The 27,103-nt window shown below is 53.1% G+C and overlaps 1 protein-coding gene across 4 annotated transcripts in view; it reads right to left on the bottom strand.

Annotated features, from left to right (window-relative positions):
- Positions 1 to 10,529: 10,529 nt before the first annotated feature.
- FAM163A (family with sequence similarity 163 member A) overlaps positions 10,530 to 27,103 on the bottom strand; it is a 79,360-nt gene continuing 62,786 nt past the window's right edge. For 3 of the 4 annotated variants that reach the window (XM_019426540.2, XM_019426558.2, XM_019426549.2), the window contains exons 2-5: positions 18,913 to 19,004; positions 15,266 to 15,287; positions 14,207 to 14,321; positions 10,530 to 13,634 (exon numbers count right to left, since the gene is read on the bottom strand). In XM_019426540.2, the coding sequence (XP_019282085.1) occupies positions 13,227 to 13,634; positions 14,207 to 14,299 (501 nt within the window). In that variant the 5' untranslated portion in view covers positions 14,300 to 14,321; positions 15,266 to 15,287; positions 18,913 to 19,004 and the 3' untranslated portion in view covers positions 10,530 to 13,226. The remainder of the gene's footprint in view (positions 13,635 to 14,206; positions 14,322 to 15,265; positions 15,288 to 18,912; positions 19,005 to 27,103) is intronic. The other variant, XM_019426576.2, reaches the window with a different exon arrangement.

Below are 27,103 nucleotides of genomic sequence, written 5' to 3' on the forward strand. Positions count from 1 at the left end.
AGGTTTTTACCTGTGAAAATGTGCATTCATTCTCTGTCCCAGAGTAGAAACTCCTTGAGGGCAGGTGTGCACTTTTCATTTCTATTTCTCTAACACCTAGAACAATGTTTATCCCCTGGCACCAGGTTCCCCAACAAATGTTAGTTGAATGAACAGTTGTGCCTGCGTTAGCCTTACTCACTAATGGCTATTTTTCAAAATCTGTGCCCTTTTGGCTTTTCCGCACACGTCAGCTCACAAGCTCTTTGGCTCACCCTTGGAATCGGAGTTGGGTCACACGGTTGAAGTTGTGGACACAGCCGCAGAGGGAACCAAGGGAATGACAGTTTCTGGCCACTTAACTGAATATGTAACAAATGCAACATACAGAAAGTTACACCTGAGTCAGATTTCTGACAACCGAGTTATTTTTTCTTTACGGAAATGTTCTGACTTCTGTCCCTGGGACAACCTCTGAGAGCTGGAAAGGCAAGTGGAACCCAGATTCCAGGGACAAGGATAGGGGTGAGGAGCCTCCAGGTGCCCAGGTCCAGCTCATGGGTCAACCAGTGGTCACATCCTCTCAATGACCTCCCACAACACTTGAATAACCAATAGGTTCTTTACACTTTGACTGTAAGATTCTTTGCCTAGAAGCCTCTAAGTCAAGAGGCTGTAGGGAAAGGAGGGCATGAAATACTACAAAGAAATGACTGAAGTGGTCATATAGTCAAAACCCTTCACTTTAGGGGCGCCTGGGTGGCGCAGTCGGTTAAGCGTCCGACTTTAGCCAGGTCACGATCTCGCGGTCTGTGAGTTCGAGCCCCGCGTCAGGCTCTGGGCTGATGGCTCGGAGCCTGGAGCCTGTTTCCGATTCTGTGTCTCCCTCTCTCTCTGCCCCTCCCCCGTTCATGCTCTGTCTCTCTCTGTCCCAAAAATAAAAATAAAAAAACGTTGAAAAAAAAAAACAAAAAACCCTTCACTTTACAGATGGGAAAACTGAGGGACTAAGTGAGGGATTAAGTGAAGACCATGTGGTTGTCACTGCAAAACTGAGACCAGGGGGTGTCAGGGTGGCTTAGATCAACTTCAGCTCAAGTCATGATCTCACAGCTTGTGAGTTCAAGCCCCGCACTGGGTTCTGTGTTGACAGCTCAGAGCCTGGAGCCTGCTTCAGATTCTGTCTCTCTCTCTCTCTCTCTCTCTGCCTCTGCCCTGCTTGCACTCTCTCTCTCAAAAATAAACATTTAAAAAATGGTTAAAACAAAGCAAAACAAACAAACAAACTGAGGCCAGAACCGAAATCCTGAGCCTTAGGCCACTGTTCATTCTGTTGTGGAGAAACCTAGCAAGTGAACTAGAGAAGCCCAGTATTGCACAGAACCTACTGTGATATCACAGACATAGATTGGGGAGGGGGGGCAAGAGGAGGGTAAAAATGTAGAGCTTTGGGGCGCCTGGGTGGCTCAGTCGGTTAAGCGTCGGACTCGATATCGGCTCAGGTCATGATCTCACAGTTCGTGAGATCCTGCTTAGGATTCTCTGTCTCCCTCTCTCCCTCCTCTCTCTCCCTCTCCCAAAATAAATAAATAATTTTTTTAAAGTAGAGCTTTGCATTCAGAGTTAAATTGCCATCGACTTTCAAAAGGGAAAACCTCCAGTTACAAGATAAATAAGTCATGAGGATCTGATGTACAGCATGGTAACAACACCGTGTTATGTATCAGAAAGTTGCCAGGAGAAAGTAGATCTTAAAAAGCTCATCACAACACAACACTAACAAATTTATAACTATATGTGGTGATGGACGTTAATTAAATGTATTGTGGTGATCATTTTGCAATATATACAGATGTCCAATCATTAGGTCGTAGACCTAAAACGAATACAATGCTCTAGATCATTTATATATCTACTTTTTTAAGTTAAATAAGTAAGTAAAAGAAACTACTGTTGAACTCTCCTGTGATATGAAAAAGTGCCGTTTGCCTCAGTTTGCAGCTTTATCAGCATTCTGGACTTGTCTCAGAGTACGCCCCATCTGCACCCCCAAATTTGTCATGCTTAGTGTCTAAAGCACTGAGAGGGGCAGGACCAGCAGCCTGGCAGAGGCCTGAAGGAGGAGGGGCTGAAGGACACCCTGGAAGGGAGGCTTCCCTCTGGTGTTCACTTGGTCCTCCTACCCACGAGATTCACAGTATTATCCTCCTCCGTCACCAGCTCACTCTTCTGCTCCCCGTGTCCCCAGAGCCACAATAGGCCTCCAGGCGCCAGCCAAGGTGTGTGGGCAGCAGGTAGGGCCGCTTCAGCGCTTCCAGAAGCCCGAGGGCCTCTGTGGGGTCGGGAGCAGATGAGGCCGGCTGGGCAGAGCTTCGGGCAGGGGAGGCAGTGCAGTCTCTACGAGGTAGGCTCTGGTTTGTACACGTGCTTGCTTGTTCCCCACGCTCCTGCCTAAGGGCAAAGCCACTGTGGCCACTGCTGTGGCAGGAGACTTCCAAGTCCTGAGAAACGGCCATGGCTCTGTGTGTCTGCAGCCTTGCCCAGACCACTCAGAGAACTTCAAGGAGCAGCAGTGCTCCCGTTTCAACGCCAAGGCCTTTAAGAGGCTACGGTGGGTGCCACTCCATCCAGGTCAGTCTGGGACTCTTGAAAAATGTGCATCTGAGAAAAGCCAAGCCTTGAGCTGCACATGGGAGCCTTTAGAGTCCTACTTGTTCACAGCTGGCTATCAAAGCAAGAGGCATGGGGGCAGGGGGGTTGCATGAGCTGATTTCAGGAAGCGTCACACTGGAAGAACCAATAAATGACCAGCTCCTTTCGTCAGCGTTGGTCCTGGCTGCTGAGTAAATCCCAAAATAGATGGAGCTTAGCGAGGAGGTGATGGAGAAACCGGAAGACTCAGATGTTACCAAAGAAGCACAGCCTCGAATGGTCCAGACTTTGTGCTCTGGATCCAGGAGCAGATGAAGAAGACTGTCACAGCTCTGAGAATGGTCCAAGGGGTGCTCCCCACCAGGAAGCCTAGGACCTTGCTCAGATTCCCCAGCTACCTACTTTGTTGCAAACTGGCGGTGGGATCATGTTTTCCAGGGAGGCAGCCTATAACCTCATTAAATCCCTGCCATCATCATGTGGTTTGGGCTAAATAAAGCCCAGTATTTCACCTTCTCAAGTGTTGGAACTAAATAAATGCCACTTAAAAGACACATATAAAGGGGAAGGGGGGGCATTCTTCTCTCCCTGAACTCGATTTGTCTAGTCCTCTTGTATTTATGGTATTATTCTATTTCTTTCTCTCCCCTTCTGAATACACCTGACTTTTTAAAAATATTAAGAACGGCCTAATGAAAGGGAGAAATGCATCCTGCTTCCTTTAGCAGACTCTGGCTGACTGCAAAGCGTGTGCACAACACTGCACCAGGTGCCGGGGCTCATGTGGTGGTGAATCCAGCCCTCCAGGAACATTCTGTCTGCCAAGGAAATAGAGGGCACCCCAAGTATCAGTGCTCTAACCTAGAATGCTCTTCTGGCTATCCAGAAAACAGGACAGCTTACTGCAAGTGTTGACAGAGGAGTAAAACACTGAATCATGGAAAAGGTTCGAAGGACAGGGGAAATTTGCACTGGTGGAGATGGGAGTGTGGGGCGGCAGTTGCAACTGAAAAGTCGTTCCAGGTGGGATGAACAGGATCTAGAAAATTCCTGGTGTTGTTGTTTTACCTTTTTGGTGGGGAAGGCACGGACCCTTTTTGGATACCCAATACACACGCATTTATGTTGAATCCCAGTGGGTTCATAAACCCCATTAACATTCAAACATGTGCATGGTTGGGTCCTGGCGGAAGTCTGGCAATGCTAGTGTGCTCCTTCCCTGCTCCCTTTCCCTCCCCTCTCCGTGGCTAGTGCTCCACCCGCTGTGGACCATGAGACACATGAAGGGGACAGGTGGCTGCTCAGCAGAGCAGGCCCCCAAGGTCTGCTGCCAGGAAGGATAGTGAGGCTGCCCTCATGCACGGCTACTGCCTGGGGACCCCCGAGTGGTCCGCATGAGGCCCCTGCTGTCCATCCAGTTGGCTGGCACAGCCCAGGACCTGAGCGTGCTGGCAGCCACCCACTGCACCTACTCTTACAGCTGGTTCATTCTCTCCACTGTCTCTCCACTGTCTCTTCCTTTCAAAGTCTCTTCCTTTTTGTCTTAAAATATGCTGCCTGCCCAGGCCTCCCCCACTTTTCCGGCCGGATAGGCTGCAAAACTACTTTCCAACACATTTATCTTTGGAGTTTCCTTGAAGACACGTTTTGTTTAGGAGATTCCATAGTGGGGGCAGGGAAGAGAGGATCCCTCATCACCCTGCCTTCCTACCGCTTTATTTAGCCTCAGACTTCCGGCAGGAAGGGCACCAGGAGGCCCCCCTGAAAGGATCGTTTTCATGCAGAGATAAAACATAGCTGTTAAAAATAATTGAATCATGCATGGTTACAGAGTTTCTGTTTAGGGTGGCAGAAAGCTTCGGAAACAGTGGTGATGGTCGCACAAGCTTGGTAAAGTAATTAATGCCGCTGAATCGTCCACCTCAAAATGGTTAAAATTGTAAATCTTATGTTATATATGTATTATGATACGAACCGCTGTTGGCTGACATTGTTTTCCCTTTCGTCTTCCCGTCGTTGGCCTGGTGGAGAGAAAACTGCTTCCCACTCAAAGCCGAGAAGGCCCTTTGCCTGTGGAGGGTCCCTTGGGAGGCCCCACGGCAGCCAGCTGTGTTCCAGCCCCAAGAGTGGAGGGATTCAAACGTGGCAGCATCTTACAAGGCTCACAACGGGCCCAGGCGGCCAGACAACCCAGCGTCTCTTCCCGTGGAGACCAGAGCACAGACTTCCCCCGGGGCCCCGCCCACAGCCGCTGCGCGCGCACCTGCATGCAACTACCCAGCATGCACTATTCTCGGGCACGGTCCTGGTGTACTCTAACTCAGGGGGAAAAAACTCGTTTCAAAATGCGGATTCACAAAATTCACAATAATACAACCAGGCAGACCCTGAAGTTGCGTGTCTGCTCCCATCTCATCGATTCCCCATTCCCTCCCAAAGGAAACCAGTTTTATTAGTTTTTGATGTATCCTTCCAATGCCTATCTCAGGGACTTCTTCTGTTACCATTTTCTCCCTTATTTAAAGTGTTGAATTCTTAATTTTTCTCTCTTGAGTTCCTCCTCATTTATTGTCACTCGTACCTAACTCCTCCTGGGATGGGGGTACTGGGGGGCCGGGAGGGGTGAGAGGGAGATAGAGGCAGGAGAAGGGTGAGGGTGCCGGTAAGACCCTTGGAATGCAGGGACCTGGGGTTTGCTGACCTCTGATTGTCGTGGATCCCTTCGGTCAGGCTCTATACCTAAGGAAAAAGAATCCAGAGGACATCGTAAAGAGGGTCAGGCCTCCGCTAGAATTCCAAGATGGGTAATTAGACTCAGCACACAAATCCTCTAAGGGCAGAGGTCTTTTTTTTTTTTTTTTTTAGAAATAAGGATGTTGTTGGGCAGAAAACTGTGGCCCAAGGCAAAACCCAACCCAGGAGGACAGGTAGAAATCAGATGGGTTGAAGTGGATGCAGGAGCCGGCAGGCCAGCACTGGAGCACAGCGTTCCTCCAGGTGCTCGGGGGCCTGGGGCCAGGGCCCGATGAGCCACGTCGTCTTCTGCGGAGACCTGGAAGGGAAGGTGATGTCAAATGTCCAGTGTGATCCAGCCACCAAGTCTCTGGACTTTTACCCCTGTGAAGACTGGAACTGTTCTGCCCACTGGGTGGGAGCCAGTCAGTCAGGGGGAGAGGGCTGCCTCACCTACCCTCCTCTCTTAGCTGTGGCTGGGTTCCTTGGTGGTGGTGGTGATGTGTGTGTATGTAGAACAGGGGTGGGCATTGATAACAGAATACAGAGGAAGTGGGATAGTCAAGGGCTTTCCTGGAGGCCTGGGCAAAGCCTCCCACAGGGACCAGCCACCCTTGGTAAAGGACTTCGTGGGAAGTGACCTCACCTGGCGTTGTGAGGGCAGTCCTCTGGAATAAGGGGTGACTTCTGCCTTGGTTGGAACATCCTGGCTGGATGTTCGTATCCTAAGCTTTAGGCAGACTTCAGGGCTGCCCAACAAGTGGGCTAAGAAGCAGAACGTATTATCTATAAGAACATACATGACAAGTGGGTTTATCCTGAATGTATCTGAATATGCTTGTTGGACAATAATTTCACTTATGTGGAGAATGTTGACCTTTTCATAGCCTGCATGTGGCTACTTTCAATGATCTTGCCTTTTGGAGATTGGGAACAGGAAGGTGGAAAGGCCATCCTCCACTCCGCTTCTGTCCCTCTACCCAGGACTCTGTCCTGCCTGAGGATTCCTGCCTGAAGAAGAGTTAAAGAGACACCTCCCTGGGTTTGAGTTACGGCCTCCTCAACTGTGGGTAACAGTACAAACTGGTCACCTGGAGAAGGCCTCTCCCTTTGCTTGGGCCTGTATGTTTGGGGGAGAGTACAGAGGGCTTTGTGAGGAGGGTCAGGCGTCTGTTTAACCTTGACTTGCTTACTTAGATCCAGAACACAAATCATTGGGGCACCTGGGTGGCTCAGTTGGTTAAGCATCCAACTCTTAATTTCGGCTCAGGTCATGATCCCAGGGTTCTGGGATCAAGTCCCACATGGGTCTCCACACTGAGCCTAGAGCCCGCTTAAAATTCTTTCTCTCCCTCTGCCTCTCTGCCCCACTCATGCTCTCTCTCTTTCTTAAATAAAAACAAATTTAGGGGCGCCTGGGTGGCGCAGTCGGTTAAGCGTCCGACTTCAGCCAGGTCACGATCTCGCGGCCCGTGAGTTCGAGCCCCGCATCAGGCTCTGGGCTGATGCCTCAGAGCCTGGAGCCTGTTTCCGATTCTGTGTCTCCCTCTCTCTCTGCCCCTCCCCCGTTCATGCTCTGTCTCTCTCTGTCCCAAAAATAAATAAAAAACGTTGAAAAAAAAAAAATTAAAAACAAATTTAAAAAGATGTCTTAAACCTCCATGACCAAAGTGTCCAGGAGTATAGGTATGGGTTTTATTTCCTCCCATGTAAAAGTACCCACTAAGCCCTGTAAGAAAAGGGAAAAGGCAGAGGCACCAGGAGCTGCCCCAGTGAAGCCCGGTACCACCTGCACCCACGGCAGGCACAGGACAGAGATGAAGGCAAGTGGTGCAGAAGGTTGGTTGGTGGCGCTTGGCAGGCTGTCTGAATCCTGCCGGCCACCCTCCTCCAGGGGGCTAAGTGCAGGGGGCCTGGCAAGTGCACTGCCTGGCAACTCTCTCACAGAATGGGCAGGATTGGGCCTCAGGGTCTTATTGTCCCAGAGTTCAATCTCCCGGCACCAGTCAAGTTGCCTTAACTCATCCTGAAGTGGGAACAAGTCCAGAGACATGACATTCCCTCTGACAACTTAGGATTATACAGAAAACTTGCCTAGAGTCGTACATGGGAACAGAGGAACAGGAGCATAGCAGGTGCAGCGTCAGTCTAACCATTCTGTAAGGTGAAGAGAGGTTTTATTTCAGAGGAACTACAGCCCCGGAAGGAGGGGATGTAAGTGGCCCCAGTCTGGTCAGGGAAGCCGAGGCCCCCCCATGGCCCGTGGGTGAGGGTTACAGCCATGCCATCGTCTCTCCTTGTCCTCCGTGGATCCAGGCAGTACGTGAGGAAGAGGGTTTGGGGCAGAGCGAAGGTGGGTCCCACAGAGCCAGCACTGGGAGAGGCAACGGGGGTGTGAACCAGATGGTTCTCCTTGGTTTCCTAGCTCTGTGAAGATGCAGATGGTGTCCTGCAAAAGCACATTTCTGTCCCTTCCTGCCAGACATCAAGACACCCTTCCTCCCCGCACTCACCTCCCCACTATCACCCAGAGTCCCTTATCCACTTCTGGTGGCAAGGAAGCCAGCTGGTTCTGGGTGAGGCCCAGCAGGGCCAGGGATGAACGAGTCGGGGAGTCCCGGCTTAAGAGGAGGGGCTGGAGCTCCTCTGGATCCTTTCTGACTTGACTTTCAAACGTTGAACTTGGGGGAAGCCAGTGAAATAAGAAGCACAGAGGCGAGCCGAGAGCTGTGTCTTGAGTTGGAATATGATCACCCTCCTTCATTTGTCCAGTTCATTGGAGCAATGTGGGTCAAAAAATGCAGTCCTGGGTTGATGGGAGCTTTGGTCTCTCAAAGGTCATAGGTAGTTATCAGGGAGGGGGCTCCGAATGAAGAGAGAGGCTGTGGTGAGCAGAGAGGTGATCCCGACAATGCCTGGGACAGGCAGGGAGAGGTGGTGAGGGAGGAGGGATTTAGGAAAGGCTCAGGGGAGAGTAGAGGCAAGAAGATGAAATGCAGCCCAGAGCAGCCCTCCACCCTGGGGCCCGAGCAATCGCAACTTGGGGTCCTGCTGCCTCCAGAACTCAGGTTTGGGCCCACCTACAAATCCTACTAATGACAATGGCAACCACGTGTGCCAGTCTCACTCAGTCCTCACAGCAATAGAATAAGGTAAGTGTTCTGATTTCAATTTTATACAGGAGGAAACAGAATCAGAGAGAAGCAAAAAGCTGCCTGAAAAGTCACACGGCAAGTGGTAAAGCCAGGGTTCCAAGCGAAGTCTGACACAAAACTCCACCCTCTGACCGCCATTACTCTATTACTGCACCTGCTGGGATGTTAGGTCACAGGGAGAAAGGAGCCCTTCCTTCCTGATGGCTGCTTGCCTAGCACACACAGCTGTGGCTGGGGGATGGTCGGGAGGGTGCTGTGTGCTGGGCACCCTGAGACACGCTATGGGGACTCTCAGAAGCCTGAGGTGCAGGGGCATTTTTTAAGAGCTTGTGTGCTACTGGGTTCTCCAGAGAAGGAGACGTTAGGCAGTGGAAGGCGGATGGCCACTGGGGCCGGGGGTCTCGGGTGGAGAAGGTGGCCAAACAGGGAGGAGAGAGGAGCAGCCTGGACCAGGCTGACGAGGGAGGAAGAGGTGCTGGCTGGCTTTGTCACTGTTGTCTGGGACATGCCTAGGTCAGTGCCTGAGGTTCAAGGACTAGGGGCCATTTCCATTCTGAACAAATAGGGCTGGGCGGGGGGGTGGGGGTGGGTTGGGGTTGGGCTCCTTATGCTTTTTCTTGCTTTTGTGCTGTCAGGAGCTCCTCGCCTCAGATACTTATGGTTTGGTCCTCTTTTCCTGGAAATGATCAGTGATCTCTGAGCAGTACTTGTAAACTTGAGTATAGAAAATGGGATGAGAAGCTTTGACAGTGGAAGAAGCTTCTCTCTGGAGAAACCTCAGGGATCCGGACTGGCATGATGCAGCTTAGGGGGCTGACAGTGTCTAGGGTACCAAGGGCTGTGACGGTCACAGAAGCCCATGGGTACTGAGTTGATGGACCTGTGATCTTGACCACTGCTCCTGTCCTCCCGTCCCTGCCCATTTGGACATAGAAGGTGTAGTAAGACCCGAGGCCTGGGGCTGAGGCTGAGGGCACTCAGGTGCCACCAGGGAGAAGAACTGGGCCAGGGCTGTGACCCTCACGTCGCCTGGGGCTGCACAAAGATGTGGGGCAGCCCAACCTCCCAGAGGAGCCATCTGAGAGGCAGAGATAGAGTGGGCCTGAGCCACTTTGCAGGGGAGGAGATGGCTTGAGGTTGGGGTGGGTGTGGTGATGAGACAGAAGAGCTTCAGGTTTCTGTTCCCAGAGGACGACTGGTGGCCGTGCTGTGGCCAATGGCCACCAGGGCTGAGGTTGAAGCTGTGCCCCACAGCACTACCAGAGGCCTGCAGGAGCAGAGTGTCTGAGCTCTGCAGGTCAGGCTGCCCACTGCCCACCCAGCTGTAGTCACACTGGCCCCGAGAAGGGGAGGGGGTGTCTCCCTCTCTCTCTCAGACACACGCAGAGTCCCGCACACGGATCCATCCTCATCCTCACCCTCCCCGGACGCTCCCTTTCACGCACAACGCTATTTCCGGGTTCTCTGGTCCACACTCCATGCCTCTCCTGGTTTTGCGGCGTCTGCCAGGTTCTGATCCCCAAACGCTCTCCTCTTCTGTCTCTTCCCAACGTGCAAGGGCTGGCAGTGTGTTCAGGTCCCCTCAGGCTTTGGAGGGTTGGTGATTTAACCCAGAACTACAGGTGGGGACACCAGGGGCCTGGACAGTGAGGGGGTGGGGGGGGGGCAGGGAGCAGGGCAGAAGCCTGGGTTGCTCCCTGTGAGGCTCCCTGTAAGCGGGCTGGGCCACTTCCGCCTCAGGGGCGGCAGCAGCTACTATCTTCACATCCCCTCTCCCAACAAACAACACATCCTCCCTGGGTGCGAGTTCTGACTGAGGTAGCAGGGCGGGCGGGGGGACAGCAGGCGACATGGCAGAGGAGACCTATTAGCGCAGAAGCAGGAAGGGAGAAGCAGCTGGTACATCTTGGTGTTGAAAACGGACATTCTGGGAAATAAAAAGGAGCGTTCACTCTTAAATCCGTGCCCAGCTGCCCCCTCCTCAGGTGAATAACAGAGCATTCTGTGGGATTTCTATTTCAAATTCCTCATTTATTTTGACATTCACTTGGTTGTGACTCCAAGTTATCAAAGATGCAGGACAGGAAATGTGCAGCAGGAGCAGTGAAACGGCGGTGGAGACGAGATGGCGGAGAGGACAGGGTGTTCCCAGCCTCTCCTTTTCTTCCTGTTAGGGAACAATTCGAAAGGTGTCCAAAGAGTGTCCTGTAGCACAGACTCCATAGCTAAAAAGTGCAGCACAATTGAATGGGTGGGCTTCCTCTTCCATAGGTTAGACCGTCACAGCTACGGGGAGACAGACAGGCAATCTGGAGACTGTGTCCTGTGCACTGTGGGGCTGTGTGGGGGAGGGCCATGGCCCATCATCCCTCCAGTGCCCAAAACCCAGATTTTGGTGTGTAGATTGATAAGATTTAGGCTAAGAAAGCTATAGGAGGAGAGGGGACTGTCTAAGATGCTTTTCACTGAGGGACCCCAATAGATCGATGCGAGAAGCAGGTGATAGTTGACTGGGCTGTCTTGATTTCTCCAAAGGCAGGAGGTACAAAGGAGGGACAGCCCTTGCTGTGGCTATTGGCTGTGAAATTCCCAGGCGGGGAGGCACTGGGGCTGGTCATCGGGAAGCCACAATGGCTGCTAGACCCAGAAGCTCATGTCAAGAGGGTGCACCTGGGCCCAATGAGGACTGCTCAGGGGATGGAGCAGGTTAAAGTTGCTGTCCTAGGCTGGTCCCTCTGGTCTGGGAGAGAGAGCTCATCACCCCCACCCAGAGCTGCCTCCCGATGTTAGGAAATGCTACTGTTTGAAATCACTCAGTAGGATCAGACATGGTTGCTTTTCCCTGACCGTGAAAATCATTGTGCCTGCTAAACCTGTGTTTCACCGTGGTCCTTCAGCCCTCAACACACATCCTTGCACACTGGATCAGGCCGTCGGTAAGTACATCCAGCCCCTGCCAGTGTGAGGGCAAGGAAAGCAGCATAGCGGGCAGGTCTCTTCAGGAAGTCCTGGCTGTTTGGAGTACTAGCGGGCTCTTAGGTCTATCTGGGCAGGTCTCATTTTCCTGGAGAAAATGGGGTCTCGGAGACGACAAATGACTGGCCCTGGAGCTAATGAGTGACCAGAGTGTGTGTGCCAGACCCCCAGGTCCTCTGATTCTTCAGCCAGTGTGCACTAATTACAGAGGAGATGCAAGGTGACAAGTGTGTCCAGACAGAGTGGAGCAAGAAGTGTGGTGAATTCTCTCCCTGCCCCGCTCTCTCCCAGCTGCACCTGGCCCTTTCTCAAATGCAAAATTGGGATTCCAGCAAAGGGGCCAGCTCTTCCCCTGCCCCACCCTCTGCAGCATTCTGTGATGCCACAGTGGTGGGGAGGGGGATAGGTATGCCCTTAGAAGGGGGGAGCAGCCACCCCTTACTGTAGAGGAAACCAGAAAACCCATCAGGTGCTTTCCTTCAAATGGCATAAGGCCACAGCCTAGTTCTAAGTGGGGACTGAGGGCGAGGCTTGGACAATTAACAGCACCCCCCCCCCCCCCGCTGGAGACTGGCGTGGGGTTGGGGGGAGCAGCGGTGGGAGGGAAGCAAGCCCAGAATCCATGGAATCCAGCTACCAGGGAATGTCCCCTGGGAGACTCTGCAGGCTCTCCCCGCACCAGCCAGCTGGTTGCCATGGGGACCGGCCACCTTAATCACCTTTCACTCCTGCTGTCTGCGGGTCAGTTCTTCCTTTCTAGCTGGAACATCAGAGACCCTTCCCTCTGCAGCTCCCAAAGGTGGCAAAGCCCCTGGTGTGTGTGTTCTCTGCCAGCTGGTGGAGAACACACACACACACACACACACACACACCCTCACAACACTGCTCCCGCACGCTGTGCTCAGGCTGGTGGGCCAGGGCCCCAGAGACCATCAGCAAGTAGACCTCCTTCGCTAAGCTGCTCAAACTCAGCAGCAAAACTTTGAACTAGGTTCTCCGGCAGGGGCAGCTGGTTCCCAAGGCCGAGAACAGGGATCTGCGGGGAGACAAGGCTAGACATGACCCTTTCGGTGCATCCTCCACAAACAACCTTATGCCGTGACCTTGAAAGTCAACTCAACGTGTCCCACGAGAAAGGGGGCCAGTACAGCTGTTGTGTGTTCCGGAATCAGTGCCCATTATTGGAGCAGATGCAGAGGCTGTGGCCCTCGTGATGACCAAATACGAAACTAGACCGCGAACTACTTCTTGGATTCCTTGTAGCTCGCGGGTCCTGGGGAGGTCCCCGGAGCACCTCCTTCTCCCTCCTCAGATTCTCACGTCTCCCCTGGCCCTGGGCCCCTTTTTCGTCCATCCCCCAAGGAGTCTGGAGGCCTCTGGGGCCTTTGCTTAGCTTTCCTGGTGCGCCTCCTCCCGCCGTCCACCAAAGCTGGGGGAGCGAGGGGAGCGAGAGCGGTTATGACGGGGCCAGAGCCGGCAGAGGACCGTCCCAGCACGGAAGCCTGCAAAGCCACCCGCTCCACCTGCCAGCCCCCACCTCTGAGCCCGGGGCCGGGCCCTGCCCTGGTCCTCACTGCACTCAATAGCTTGGATTCCACCGTGGGGCAAGAAAAGCCAAAAAAAAGAAACTGAGACAGTCCTCGTGGGCTGTTGGAGGGGATCACCTGCTGCCCCCATGGCTCCTGCTGGGAGAGCAGCATCGGTACGTGGAGGGGTCAGGGGTGAACGGGGTTACACGTCTGTACTAATAGCCCTTGGATTGGTGAAGGCCTCACGCCCGGAGCCTGGCCACGTCACCGGGTAACTCTGGGGTACTGCCAGCTTGAGGGTCGGGGGTCCCCCTTCCTTGTAGTATGTAGGAGCAAAGGAGAGCCTCTCGCCTCCGCCCCCGTTGGGTACCATGTCAGCCGTCCGTATGTAGAAGGGGGAGCTGTACGGGGAGCAGGTGGTGCAGTGGCCGGCTGCCGCCCCACACGGCTGGCCGCAGGGCTCGCTGGTGAGAGGCACCAGGCTGCCTCGGCCGTCCAGGGCTTGGGAGCTACAGGCATTGCAGGTGGGGCCTCTGGGGTGTGTGGGCAGGTCGTGCTCTTCCTCCTCCTCGTCTGCATCCTCGGCCCTGCTCTTCTTGCAGCAGTAATACTGAGGGGAGAGTGGGGAGGGATGCCTGAGGGCTGGATGCTCCCCTTCCAGCGCACAAAGGCACCCGCGCCCCTGTCCACGGAGGACCCTGTGCAGAGAGCTTCCGGGTGTCGAGACTAAAACGCAACACCAGACGCCCACGTTCCACCAATACACAGTCCCAGCCTTGCGAGACCAGTACCTTCCCTCTTCCTTCCCCCTGCTTCCCAGCACGTTAGCTCCGGGCTGTGGTTGAGAGAGGCGGGGCAGCAGAGAGGAGGGGCATGTCTGTCCTATCGAGGACAGGACTGGGGCAGCTGGGAGCAGTTTTCCGTCTCCCCAGAAGGATGCCCTTCCCACCACTCCTGAAAGCTCAGATATGCAGGACACACAACACAGTGACCCAGCATCTTCCCAGCACACTGCCTTTGGGGACCCCAAAGTGTACAGGGTGTGGGGGCTGCATGGCTCCCTCTGGCCACCCCCAATTCCCAGCCCCCTTAACTTATGCCTCCCACATTCCATGGCTTTGGGCTTTGTCACCCTCCAAGTGGGCCCCCGGTTTCTGCCCCCGGTGCTCCCTGGGGACTGACCTGGAGTCTACAGTAGCACAGGACGGCGATGATGCAGAGGAGAATGACCGTAGCTAGGATTCCGCCAGTGATCACAACTGTTCCCGCTGTCATCCGCCCGATGCCCCATCAAACTCTGCAAAGATGCGTGCGGAGAGGTGAGGGGCGGCCACACTGGCCGTGGGGCGGGGAGGCCTCCTGGAACTTTCTACACAGTTGGAGGCTGGGCAGACCTGAGGGCAGCTGGAATAGGAGGGGCCCCAGGGACTTCCTGTGCCTGGACCAGCCGGACCTGAAGGCCTACGGCTGCAGGAGGGAAGAGAGGAGGCAGAGTGCTCACTGAGGACATAATTCTGCTCTCTGCGTCTGTTCAAAGGATCTTGCTGTCTTTCTCTAGTTCTCTTCTCCTTCTCCACACACTCACCCCATGATTCCAAGACACAAAGACAGCGGCTTCCTCTCCTGAGGGCTTAGTCTGTGGCACTGCCCTAAATTTTCCCTGGCTGTCTCAGTTAATCCTCAAAATACCTCTTGGGATAGTTATCCATTATCCCCGTTTCACACACGTTGAACTGAGGCTTTGATTGGTTTGGCTGAGATCCTGTCCAGCCTGGTTCACCCCTGATGCCATGCTCTTAATCCCTGCCCTCCAGGACACAAACAGCAGACTCCTGAGCCTTTGACCCAGGTGGAGGGGACAGGGTCCGAATGTGAAAAGTTCTGCCCGGTTCTGCCCTGGCTCAAACCCACACTCCTTTCGGGGGCATCTCTCCTCTCTTTCCAACTCTTATGGAAAACAAGGGCAAGGTAAGCCCAGGGGGAGTGGGCAATGGGCAGCATTCTGGCTCCCGGAAGCTGGTGGCGAGGCCGGAGGACGGGTCCTGCTAATGCAGATAACGGGCCAGGGGTGAGCTCTGGACGTGAGGCTGTGTGGCCTCAGGCAGACTCCCTTTCAGGCACTGAAGGGGGACTTCCCGCCCTCATGGGCACTTGGGGACCACGGCTGGCCCTGCTAATGGAGCGGGACGGTGGGAGGAGACTCGGCATCTTGAGGAAGGAAGAGTGACCATAAGCACTTACGTTCAGTAAAGGGAACAGTGACCTGCAAGACAATAAAAGGGACAGAGATGTTGGAAGAAGTGTTACCCCTGAAAAAGGCCCCAAGGTTACATCGGTCCCTAAGGCCCTCACCTTGCTTTCCCCTCTGTGTGGTCCACCACCGAGAAACCCACACGTCCCCAGCCCGGTCTCCAGCTGTGCCTCCCGCTACTGATAGGTAAACGCTTCACTCGCACGTCCCTCTGGTATCTCACACTCAACTGTGACGGCCTAAGTCATCACCCTCTTTCCAGAGGGGTGCTCCCACCTCTAGCCTTTCACCAGGGCTGCCACGAGGGGCCTGGCGGGATGTTCCTCATTCAAAGGGCAAGTGGGGCCGGAACGCAAGCTGCGGTCCCCTGAGGAAGGTGTAGGCCCTGCTGTGTTCACCTGGCGGAAGGAGCGCTTCCTCCTCACCTGGGTCGCTCCTGCCCCCCACCGTCATGTGCCCTGGCTTTGCCCTGCTCCAGTTCCCTGCGTGCTCACCATCAATTTGTCTTCCCTCCCCACCTCCCACTGCCCCCCTACACGAATCTTCCGTCCACCAGGAAGGCCCAGTTCCTAAGAAGCTTAGAGCCTCGTGATGAAAAGATACTTCATATACCGGATGATATGGTGTAAGACACACAGACCAGGGGCTGTGGGGACACAGGGGAGGGAGCAGCTAACTACTCGGGGAAGGTTCCCTGGAAGATGTTACATTTGAGCTGAGTCCTAGAAGCAGACAGGGAGCTTGTCCAGTAGACAAGTGCAGAGGGCTGGATGAACAGCCCAGGCATGTGAACGACCACAGGGGGTTCCAGGACCTGTAGCGAATCTGCAAAGGCTCATCAGGCAGGGTAGGCAGGAAGTGGGAGAGGCTGTGAGCCAGGCAGGGAATTGGCATTTAACTCTCTTCGAGGCGAGGGGGTTTCCTGAAGAACTCTGGGTAGAGGAGTGCATGAACCCACTTTCTCCACCTGTTTAGATCCTACCCACCATCCAGGGCTCTGAGAGACCTCCCTGACCTCCCCATAGTGGTGTTCTCTCTCTAGACTCCTACTGCAAAGCCTTTCCACGGGCCACTTTTTTTTTTTAAGTTTATTTATTTATTCTGAGACAGAGAGAGAGAGAGCAAGCAGGGGAGAGGTGGAGAAAGAGGGAGAGAGAGAATCCCAAGCAGGCTCCACACCAGCAGCACAAAGCCCAATGAAGGGCTCTAACTCACAAACCACAACATCATGACCTGAGCCAAAATCAAGAGTCAGATGCTTAACCGACTGAGCCACCCAGGCTCCCCTTCCATTCATTGGCCACTTTTCTTTTTTTCTTTTTTTTTTTTTTAATGTTTATTTTTGAGAAAGAAAGAAAGAAAGCACGAGCAAGGGAGGGGCAGAGAGAGAGGGAGACACAGAATCTGGAAGCAGGCTCCAGGCTCCGAGCTGTCATCACAGTGCCTGACGCGGGCTCGAACCCAGGAAGCTTGAGATCACGACCTGAGCAGAAGTCAAGCTTAACTGAGCTAGCCGCCCAGGCTCCCCCATTGGCCGCTTTTCAAATCTTGTCCCGGTAAAATGCTTGTCAAGTTTCACATGGGAACATCTTAACTCCTCCAGTACTTTAGAGGTCCTTTGGGATCAGGAGCTGTGTCCTCTACTGCTTCCTATGCCTGCAACATTGTACACAGTGCTGGGTGCCAAGTGGGTACTTGATAATCACCTCGTGGTGCAGCGTTTCCTTCATGGGCCTGTCAGTTATGACTCGGACCCACCACCAGGGGGCAGCAAGTTGTATCTCTCGGCTCGCTTCCCATTTTCAGACCTGAGCATCACTGTTCCAGACCAAGTTGACTTTGCCCAGATGCACGGTGGGCCATGCTTCAGGGCTTCACTGGGCATTCGCTGGGTTTGGGGGCGGGGGGCGGGTGAGGAGATGAACCTCAGCTTTAGGAGAATGTATGTGCCCTCATTACAACATCAGTCCACTTCCCCTGCTTCCCCTGCTTGCTCACCAGGGAGGGCTGTTGAAGAGACAGAGGCCTGTGGAGTGACCTGAAGTTGGAGGCAGCAGTGACCCACTCTACCTGAAAGTCTCGGCCTCGTCCCCTGGGATGAGCTGAGCCCGTTTTAGGATGCAGCGAATTATGAAGCTATATAAGAACAGTGCCCTCCCCTCCTTCTGACCTCCACGCCTGGCCTCCCCTCTCTCAGTACCCTGACGCTGTACGGCACAAGTGACCTGGAAACGGGGAGCATGGCAGGGCAGGCAGAGGCGCACATCTGAAGACCCATCTGAGGTCCAGCTGTGCCATTTAGCAGCCACCCCATCTTGGAAACTGACCTCCTTTCTCACTTGTAAAAGAAAGATTAAAAAAAAAAAAAAACTCAGCTTACAAGCATGACTGTGAGGAAAAAGTGAGATTCATGTGTGCAAGAGTCCCTTGGAAACTCCAAAAGATCCTGCAAACACAGCTATTTGCGGGGAAAAGGAAGGCCCAGATGTTGTCTGTGTCTGATTAAATCTGGCCTTAAAATCATAAGCCAAGAAGGCACAGATAAAGGGCGGGCAGGGAACAAGCCAGGTCCCAGCCACTCTCCCTGAGGGCCCCCTACTAATGGTACAATTTGGCATTGAAATTCCCATAACCAGTGGCTCCTATTATTTCCGGTGGGTTCAGGTTCTCTCTGCAACTCAATGCAAAGAACAGCACTCTACAGTCTACAAGTGTGCTTCCATTTACTGCCCTTCCTGCAATAGGGAGGCTCTGAGATGGCCTCTGGCAGCCATGCCTCAGGTAGTCGCCTTCCCTAGAGGGTGGGTGCCCTCTGTGACTTACTTCTAACCAACAGAACACAGCAAAGATGACGGGATGTCGCTTCTGTGAATAGATTATGTAGCATTCTGACTACCTTCTTGCTAGCCAACTCCTTCCCTTGCTGGTTTGGACGCAGCAAGTCGCCATGCTGGGAGGCCCATGTGGCAAGGAACAGAGGGTGGCCTCTGGCCCTCAGTCCAATGACCTAAATGGAACTGGAAAATCACACAAGTGAGAGTGGAAGCGGGTCCTTCCCCAGTTGAGCTTTGAGATGAAACTGTAGCCCCAAGATGCCCGAATGCAGCCTTATGACAGACCCAGAGAGAGGAACCCGCTAGCCATGCCTGGATCCCTGACCCACAGAAACTGCAAGGTAATCAGTGTGTGTTGTTTCAGCTGCTAAGTTTGTAGTAGTCCCATTATACAGCGAGAGATAACTAATACACCTCAGCACCACGCAAAAACTCCACATGCAGGAGAGGAAGCCAGACCATTAAATAAATGATGTGCCTGAAGTCAAGTGTCTGAGTCAGGACCCGAGGGCCAGTGCCATAAAGTCTCCATAATACCCAGCTTCCTTCTGAGGAGCTTCCAAAGGACAGGAGAAAGAGGTCCCCTCCCAGGGCCTAGTGGATCTGAACAGATGGGTTCAGTGGTGGCCAAGTCAGGGACCAAGGACGGCCAAAGAGGACAAACCTGTTGCCCGCTAAAGACTCCCGGGCCTGCCCTCTGTGACCAGGACTTTCTGGACTTCCTCCCCACCAACACCCCTCGATACCCAGGGCCCAGACACCTTCTCCTGGGGACAGAGGGTTGGCCTGAGCCACACACTCACGTGAAACAGCTGGGGCAGCAATGGCTCAGTCACACAGGCTGTGCCTGAGCAGACAGCGGTTGGGGGTGCGTCATGGCCAAGGACATCAGTTCCTGCCAGAGGAGAGAGGGGAAGATCAGTGAGAGCTGGAGAGAGAGGCCAAGAGGACGAACTGACTCCAAGATTCTGAATGGACACCCCCCAGAGGGCCTTGGCTCTCGACCTCCATGGCTGCCTCAGTCTCTGAGGCTCTCAGCCCAGGAGCCCGAGGACAGACCTGTAAGGCCACATCCTACCCCGTCTTTGTTTGCTGCCCTCAGCACTGCTGTCCGGACCCCGCTGGCCAACACAGGACACTGGGCACGAGCTCCTGCCTATTCTGGGAAGTGAGGCTCAATGGGGGGCAGGGAGTCGCTCACGCTCCTGGAGAATTCTGGGCTGTGCCCTGGCGAACGTGTCCTTGTTGCCTGCATGGCTGGTCCTTTCCTCCACGGCCCCACACACTCTTCCCCATACCCTTCCCCACTCTTCCCCGGGCCTGCCCGTATTCCCAGTGCCCAGAGCCACACACTCCTTCCTCTTACTCCAGTATCCTGACCTCCCCCAGGACAACATACCAAGTGGACGGTCGGATGAGCAAGTTCACACTGGTGGGCTGATGGAGAAGGGGGAGGCAGGATCCTACCAGGACATTTAGGAATCCAGTCTAGGCTAACTACTGGGGCTCCCTTCAAGCGAAAATTCTCTAATTTATTTACAGGGGAGTCTGGGACCGAGAGTACAGGAGTGGGGAGAGGAAGGATGCCCTCTGGGGAGGCTTAGCCCTGCCCATTGTCCTGAGGGGGAAGGCCCCACTGGGTGTCTTTGTATTGGGAGGGAACCCAGCTGTTAAGTGGACCCACAGCATCACCTTCCACAGGGGATGGGCTGACCTCCTCAGGGTTCTCTGCCTCAGCCGGAAGCTGGGGGTCAAAGGGCAGACATTAGCATGCCTCTGGGCCCTGTGCTCATCTGAGTTCAGCTGGTCTCAGGAGCAGATTTCTGAGAAGTTGAGAAAGGCAGATGTTCACCTCCAGACTCAGCCCATCCCCTCCTTCACCTCCCTTCTAGGTCTAGGCCTTACTGCCTGGAATCTGCCTGGGATGTTTCAGGCACCCCGGCTTTCTTTTCTCAAAGATGCTCTCACTCTCATTAATACGGAAATCACAGGTAGCTGGATGTCAGAGTGGGACTCTTCTTAAATTTTTTTTTTTAATGTTTATTTGGTTTTGAGAGAGCGCAGTGGGGGAGGGGCAGAGAGAGGAGGACAGAGGATTCAAACAGGGCTCTGCACTGGCAGCAGTGAGACTGATGTGGGGCTTGAACTCAGGAACTACGAGATCATGACCTGAGCCGAGGTCGACGCTCAACTGACTGAGCCACCTAGGCGCCCCCTTATCTAAGTCTGATTGAGATGCCAATTGATAGAAATCAGAAGACTAAAGTAAGGTTGGGACAGGTCCCTCTTCCCTGGCCAAGAGCAGGGAAGTGTACATGGGAATGTCAAAACGTCTGTTTCAGTATCCAGGAAACTTTCTCCCACTTTGTAAAGTACAGATGGGCCAAAAATTTGGAGAAGATTTGGTGCAGAAGATTTCCTTGACAAGAGCTGTTGCTGAGCCACGAAATCCTCACTCTAACCCCCAAGGGACGGGGCTGAGGGGCAGGCAGAGGTTGGCTGTCCTGTGTCCTGTCCAGTAGGGCCACCTGGAGGCATGAGAAAAGCCCAGTCCACCAGGCTGGAGCTGGACATCCTGATGCCCGGGGGCTGGGCAAGGAGTCGCAAGGGCCTCCCGGGACAGAGAGATGTGTTTGCCTGAGGTAAAGGGGCTGCCGGAGAGAGGGGCCCAGCAGGGACCCTCAAAAGTGCCCACAAAAAACATCCACAAAAGCAAGAGCCCAGGAGGCTTCCCCGGCTCTCTAACCAGTAAGAACTCCCCATTTCAATCTGGCAGCTAGTGAAACAGCAGCTCTTGGGGGCAGCGGGAGGAAAGCAAGAGGTGGGGGAGTGTGACAGCAGAGGGACACGGCCCATCTCCCCAGTTGCTTCTAGCCCAAAGCAGATCCAAACTGGCAGAAAGGAGGAGCATAATACTGTCAATTGTTCAATGATTCCAATTTCTAAGTTGAGTCTGTAGCTACAGCTGAGAGGCACCACAGATTATCACCTAAGAGTGGGTGACCAGCAATGGGACTGGCCCAAGTTTTTATGTAGGGGCAGGGGGAGATTTCTTCCACTGAATACATTTTAACATGAAGGGATTCTCAAAGGAAAAAAAAAAAAAAGCCAAAGTTGTTCGTTGAGCACAAATCATGCAATATGCATGTTTAACCTATTAGTTATTGACAGAAAAACACATGGAAATGGAAGGACTCTAAGGGATCTGACCCGGTTATCTATTTTCTAGATGAAGAAACCAAGTTCAGAGAGGACAAGTGACTGGCTTAACCACACACAGCAAAATAGAGGTGGAGCAGGAGAGGCACTGGGAGTGGAGCCTCCTGGCCCCAGGCCAGGGCCCTGCCATTAGGCTGCTGTCTCTCCTTCCAGAAGATCTGCACTAACTACACCAGGAGCTACGGTGTCCTGAGGCAGGGTCTCTCAAATCAGCTTGACGGTAACAATCACCTGAGTCGGGTGTTAAAAGACGGAGAGTCCAGACCTACCGAGGCATCTCCAGAGGAGGGGCTCGGGGACCTGCCTTTTTTACAGGTTTGAGTCTTCCCATCTGGCCCTTTTAGGAAATGGTGTAGGAACGAAGGTCTTTGGGAGGACTTCAGGCAGCAGGCAGCAAGGAGGCAGGTGACTTTGCAGAGTCTGTAGCATCATCTGATGCCCATAAGATTGGCTCCGGATTCTGTGTCCTTTGGGCAAGTGGGCCAGAAGGCAGGAGGAAGAGGGAGGTGCGGAAGAACCAGGGTACCTGGCAACCCTGGGTGGGGTGGGGCCAACAAAGACACCAGGGTGGGGGATCTTAAAGGCCATTCTTCTGGTAGAGGCCGGTGGGGGGTATTAACGGCCAACCTGATAGGACGTGTTGGGAAGTGAGTGTCCCACTCCTCACAAGGCCAAGTGCCTGTGCTGTGTCTGAAGGGCCCCTGCCCTGAGTGACTTCAGCTCACTGACGCAGGGTCACCTCCTTGCTGCCTGAGCGATGCTGGCAGGAGACGCGCGGCCACAGCTGGCAGCGGTACATGTAATTAACGACCGGCTGCCCCTGCTCCCCACTCAGCCCCCCTAGGAGCACAAGTTAATTGAGTGGGGCCTAAGCACCACTGATCTCAATTTCTTCTGAGGCAAGTAAGCCTTCTCCAATCATTTATTAACTCATGAAATTGACACAGCAGGTTAGCAGCCCTGGAGAAAAGGAACAGGTTTTTTGCCTTGTTACCAGACTTCCTAGACTGCAATCCTCACGCGAGGTTGGCAGAGGGGATCGGAGGAAGGGTTTCCTTTTACTCTGACTGTGCTTGTGGCCATTGGCAGGCCCACATCCCCAGGATGAAGGTGTGAAAAACGATGGCCAGATAGGTTCCTCCGTGCCCAATACATAGGTAACGACGGCCCCACAGAGGTGTGTGCTATTTGAGAAGAGGCCTCTGTAGGAGATACAAAGAACCCTTGCAGGGGTGCCTGGGTGGCTCAGTTTGTTAAGCATCCGATTCCTGAGTTCAGCTCAGGTCATGATCTCAGGGTTCTTGAGATCCAGCCCTGCACCGGGCTCTATGCTTACAGCACAGAGCTCCCCTCCCTCCCCTGCTTGCAAGCACGTGTGCATGCATGTGGTCTATCTAAATAAATAATTTTTTTTAAAGGGACCCCTTGCTAATCATCAAGGGGATAAAGGGAACCTGGATGTAGTAACAGGCAATGGACAGGTGGTTTTCAAAATAAGTAACCAAAAAGGCTAACAGGAAAGTGAAGAGATGCCCAAACTCATGCCTATCTGAGAAAGACAAATTGAAACCACAGTACACTCTTACTTTACGCTGGTAGGACTGGCAAAAATTAGAGAGCTGGATAATGCCAAGGATCCGAGCATCTGCAGGAATGCAGGGACACTGCGGGAGGGGTGTAGCGAGAGCAGCCATTGACCTGGTGTTACTTCGTCATATTAAGTTCACAGATACCCCACAAGAAGCAATTCTGCGCCTGAGTCTATGTCCCCAAAATTTCTCGACACGTCCACAAGGGGGTCATGTGTGAAAGATGTTCATGGCTGTGTTGTTTATGGAGGCAGGGAACTGAAGCAAGCTCAGTGATCATCACTGGGGAGTGGAGAAGTAAAATCAGGGATGACGCCTCTGTGGAAGGCAACAGACCAGATGGGCCATAGCAACAACCGTACATCTTAACACAGCGCTAAGTGAAAAACAGACAAAAAACCCCCAAACAAACAGTGAGATGTAAAATAGTGCCTACATAAACTTAAAATCCAAGCTTACAGATCAACAGTTCACATGTTCAAGAACACACACCAAAACAATGGATCTCATTAAGTGTTAGAATGGCCGCCGATGGAAGGAGTTGAACAGGACTGGAAGAAGAGACAAGCAAATAACGCAAGAGAGGGGCCTGGCACAGACCCATGGTAAGTGGTAATGTGCTATGATTGCACGCAGCATAATTATCTTCACCGTCTGCATCTGAGGTCCAACTTGACCAAAGAGTAAAGAAAGAAAGGGGCTTTGACCACCTCCAGGAAGCCTTCCATGATGCACTTAATGTTGCACATTTTTGGTTAGCCTTCCTATTTGTCCCCAGACAACTATATTTGTTCATACACTCATGTCCTGTGGGGGTGTACTTTGCTTCCTTCATTAGATTACAGACCATTTGAAGGCACAGACTTGGAATCCCGTGTCTTCGTAAAGCTCCACTCCAACTGCTTGATGTTCTGTACATTCCAAACATGGAATGACCAGCTCTAATGGGGAAGCTGCTTTGTATGCAGAGTGCTATTCCAACACACAGCCGGGTGTTCTGGGCTCATCCGCTGCAGATAGTTGTAGGAGCACCAGGCTACGAGGGCTAAGATTTGCGCTTAAGTTCTACTTTCTAGGCTCCCTGTGGTGACTTTGGATAATTGATGATCTCTTTGAGGTTCATCTGCAAAATGAAAGTAAATGACACACCTTCCCTCACAGAGTAAGGATTATGGGAAAGGGGGTGTTATTTTAAATTACGCCAGCTTCGAAGGAGAGTGAATGTTGTTCCAAGGACTCAGGGTCCCTGTGGTCCTCTGCTGCCAACAGAAGAGATGGCCCTTCGCTCTCACTTGTCCCTCGATGAGTTGGCCATGTCAAGGTTTGGAAATAGACGTGGTAAGAGCTGGACCACTCGACATAACAGAGTTAAAAGAGTTTATTGAGGTGTAGGGTAGCAGGTAGGCCAGAGAGGGAGGGATGGGAAAGAAAGGAGATCCAGAAAAAATGACTGAGTCTGGGGGGCTTCTGTTGAGTCTCTTGGCCAGTTGAAAATCCCGGCAGTTGGTTAGTGCCAAAGGAGGTCTCTAAGTTTTTTGCAGTGTCTTCCCAAATTGTCGGTAACGCACAAATGTGAATGATATTCTTCTCATTAGTGGCAATAGTTTGAAGAGGCTGAGCTCAGGCTCGGATCGGTGGAATGCGGATGACGCAGTAAGGACCAATTCAGCAGACGGGGCTGAGCAAGGACTATCTAGACCCTTACAACGCATGACCCCAGCTCCTATGTGAGTCACGCCTCCCAGATCAAATGTGTCCTGAGGTTCCCGATCATGACCTTGACTAGCATTCCAGCTGGGACCTCTGTGTCTCAGACTCATGGACACCCTATGTCATTCTCCTCATTTATTCTCCACTTGCTATTATTAGTAGTAGTTATTATTTGTAGTATTAGTAGTAGTTATTGAGCACGGTGCCCGGCATTGAGTTTTGCCTCAGGAACACAAACATGATAAGACAGAGCGCCCCCAAGGAGCTCACGGGGAGAGGGGGGCATTGTAAACAGTGGGGGACATGGTCTCAGGCCCGGTGGCTGGAAGGCCCGGGCTGACTGCAGTCCCTATCAGACCACCACGGTGCTTGAGCCTGCAAACTCCCTGGAGCAGGCAGAGCTCCGGACAAGTGTCCGGGGGTATCAGTAAGCGTTTACTGCAGATAAATAGCAAAGATGGGGGGGAGGGGCTGCTCCTCTCAGCCCAGGGCTGACCCAAAGGACCCGTGGTCCCTCAGTTACGACTGTGCGGGTCATGGAAACTGGGCGCAGAAGTGCAGAGTATCACATGGGCACCCCCAGTGCCCCCTGTCCCAGTTTACAGCCATCCTGAGCTCTCCTCCCTCAAACCCCCATTGTGCTTATAGTCTGTACACACAAGTGGGACTTAATTACGTGTCACTTTGGATGGCTATTTTGGACAGATGACCCTTGTCTCTGCAGCTCTTGAAATCAGGGTCACCGATCGTGGTGGATCTGTTCTCTCTGCTACAGGGAGATGGGTGCAGAGCCCAGTAAACTTGTTAAGGGTGTGGCTTCCCTTAGACTTGGCTTTGTTTCCCTTTCTGCCTTTCAAAACAATGTTCATCACCTCTTACAGAATTTCCCTGGGCTTCGTCTTGTTTGATCTCCAGGCATGGCAGTTTTTTGACTTATTCTACAGAAAACAGTAAGTTCAGAAAAGCCATGGACGCAGCTAATTCCGGGAGGGCTGGGACACCCTGCTGGCACTGTTCTTCCACGACTAGCGTGGGTTTTGTGGGAACATGCACAGTGGCCCGTGTCTGTGCTACCCCAGCTCTTCTGAGCCCACATTCCATACTCTTTTCCGGCCTGACCGTTTGCAGGAGGGAAGGAGGCTCCATTGGCCTCCGTAAAGTGCGTGGTTCTGCATCATAGACTTGCGTTTCTCTCCATCTGTATTTGATGTCTACCATTGTCCAGAAGGTGTTCTGAGATCCCCAGGCACCAGGCCTCCGGCCTGATGACTGCTAAACAGGCTTGTTAGGAAAGGCAGAAGTGTCTGTGGGGTTTGTTTCTCCTCTCTAGCAAGATGTCAGCTGGCTGGAAGAGATCCAAATAAGAACACAGGCCATGGCACAGGCCATGCGAGGGACGGAGAGCTTGTTTTTTGAGGCCAGATGGCGATAAGGAGAGCATGGCATTAGGACTGAAAAGGCAGCCAGAGGGAGCTAGACTGTAAGAGACTGGTCACTGACCCACAGTCGTCAAAGCAGGGGAAGAAGAAGTGGGAGGCTTGCTCAGGGCTTTCCAGGGGAGGCAGGATTTGAAATAGGGATAAAATTGGACCGAGGGAAATTTAGACCAAATCCAAGACAAATCTCACAGGACATAAGCAAGTGTAACAGAGGTTTGGAAACTGTTAACTCATGTCGCACAGGGAGGCTTGGGAGCATCACAGAGCTGGTCTCCTCTCCTGACCCCCAGTCCAGAGGACAGGGCCTATTTCTGCACCTGTCGGGTGTGACTGGGCCAGACTGAGGGCAGGAGGGGGGTGAGACATCCAGGGCGGAATGGGGCAGCTTCTGGGTTTGGGGACCTTAAAAAAAAATGCAGCAGAATTTATGTAGAATCCTTGAATCATTTTAAAGAAAACATTCTAAAATGGGCAAGAGCACCCGGGGAGGACTCTCAGAAGTCCAGGCACAGGAGATCAGGTGAGGGAGACGGCAGGCCTCTGCTGCCACGGGTGTGGCCCTCTATGGAAGCCATGGAAGCCCAAACCCAGGGCTTCAGGCAGGGCTCTGGGCAGAACCCCACCGGCAAGCCGGGCACAGACACAGCAGGTCTGTGAGAGGGCCAGCAGAATCTGCAAGGAAGGCACGTGACTGCATCAGAACAAAACCATCCCCTTGGCCACACGGGCTGGAGCTCCCACCCTTAGTGAGCAGGAAGGGGGAGCTCACCTCCAGACATGTCTCATCGTCTTAACAGTGGATGTGCACATCCTCAAGGCCACTGCACCCCACAATATACAGGGTTCCTGCTCCATATTCTGGGTCTAGTAATTCTCAACTAACGCTTTGCATGTCTTTATGAACTGCCAAGGTAAACTCTTCTGCCAAGTGACCTGCTTGACTAGTCCAGTCGACATCCTAGCACGTAGAGGGAGCAAAACTCAGGAAGCAGCGTCTGGATCTCAGTGAATCGTATTTCTGGCTGAGCTACATACTC

Source organism: Panthera pardus, unplaced genomic scaffold, assembly GCF_024362965.1.
Source record: "Panthera pardus isolate Hobbes unplaced genomic scaffold, ASM2436296v1 HiC_scaffold_21, whole genome shotgun sequence".
NCBI lineage: Eukaryota > Metazoa > Chordata > Mammalia > Carnivora > Felidae > Panthera > Panthera pardus.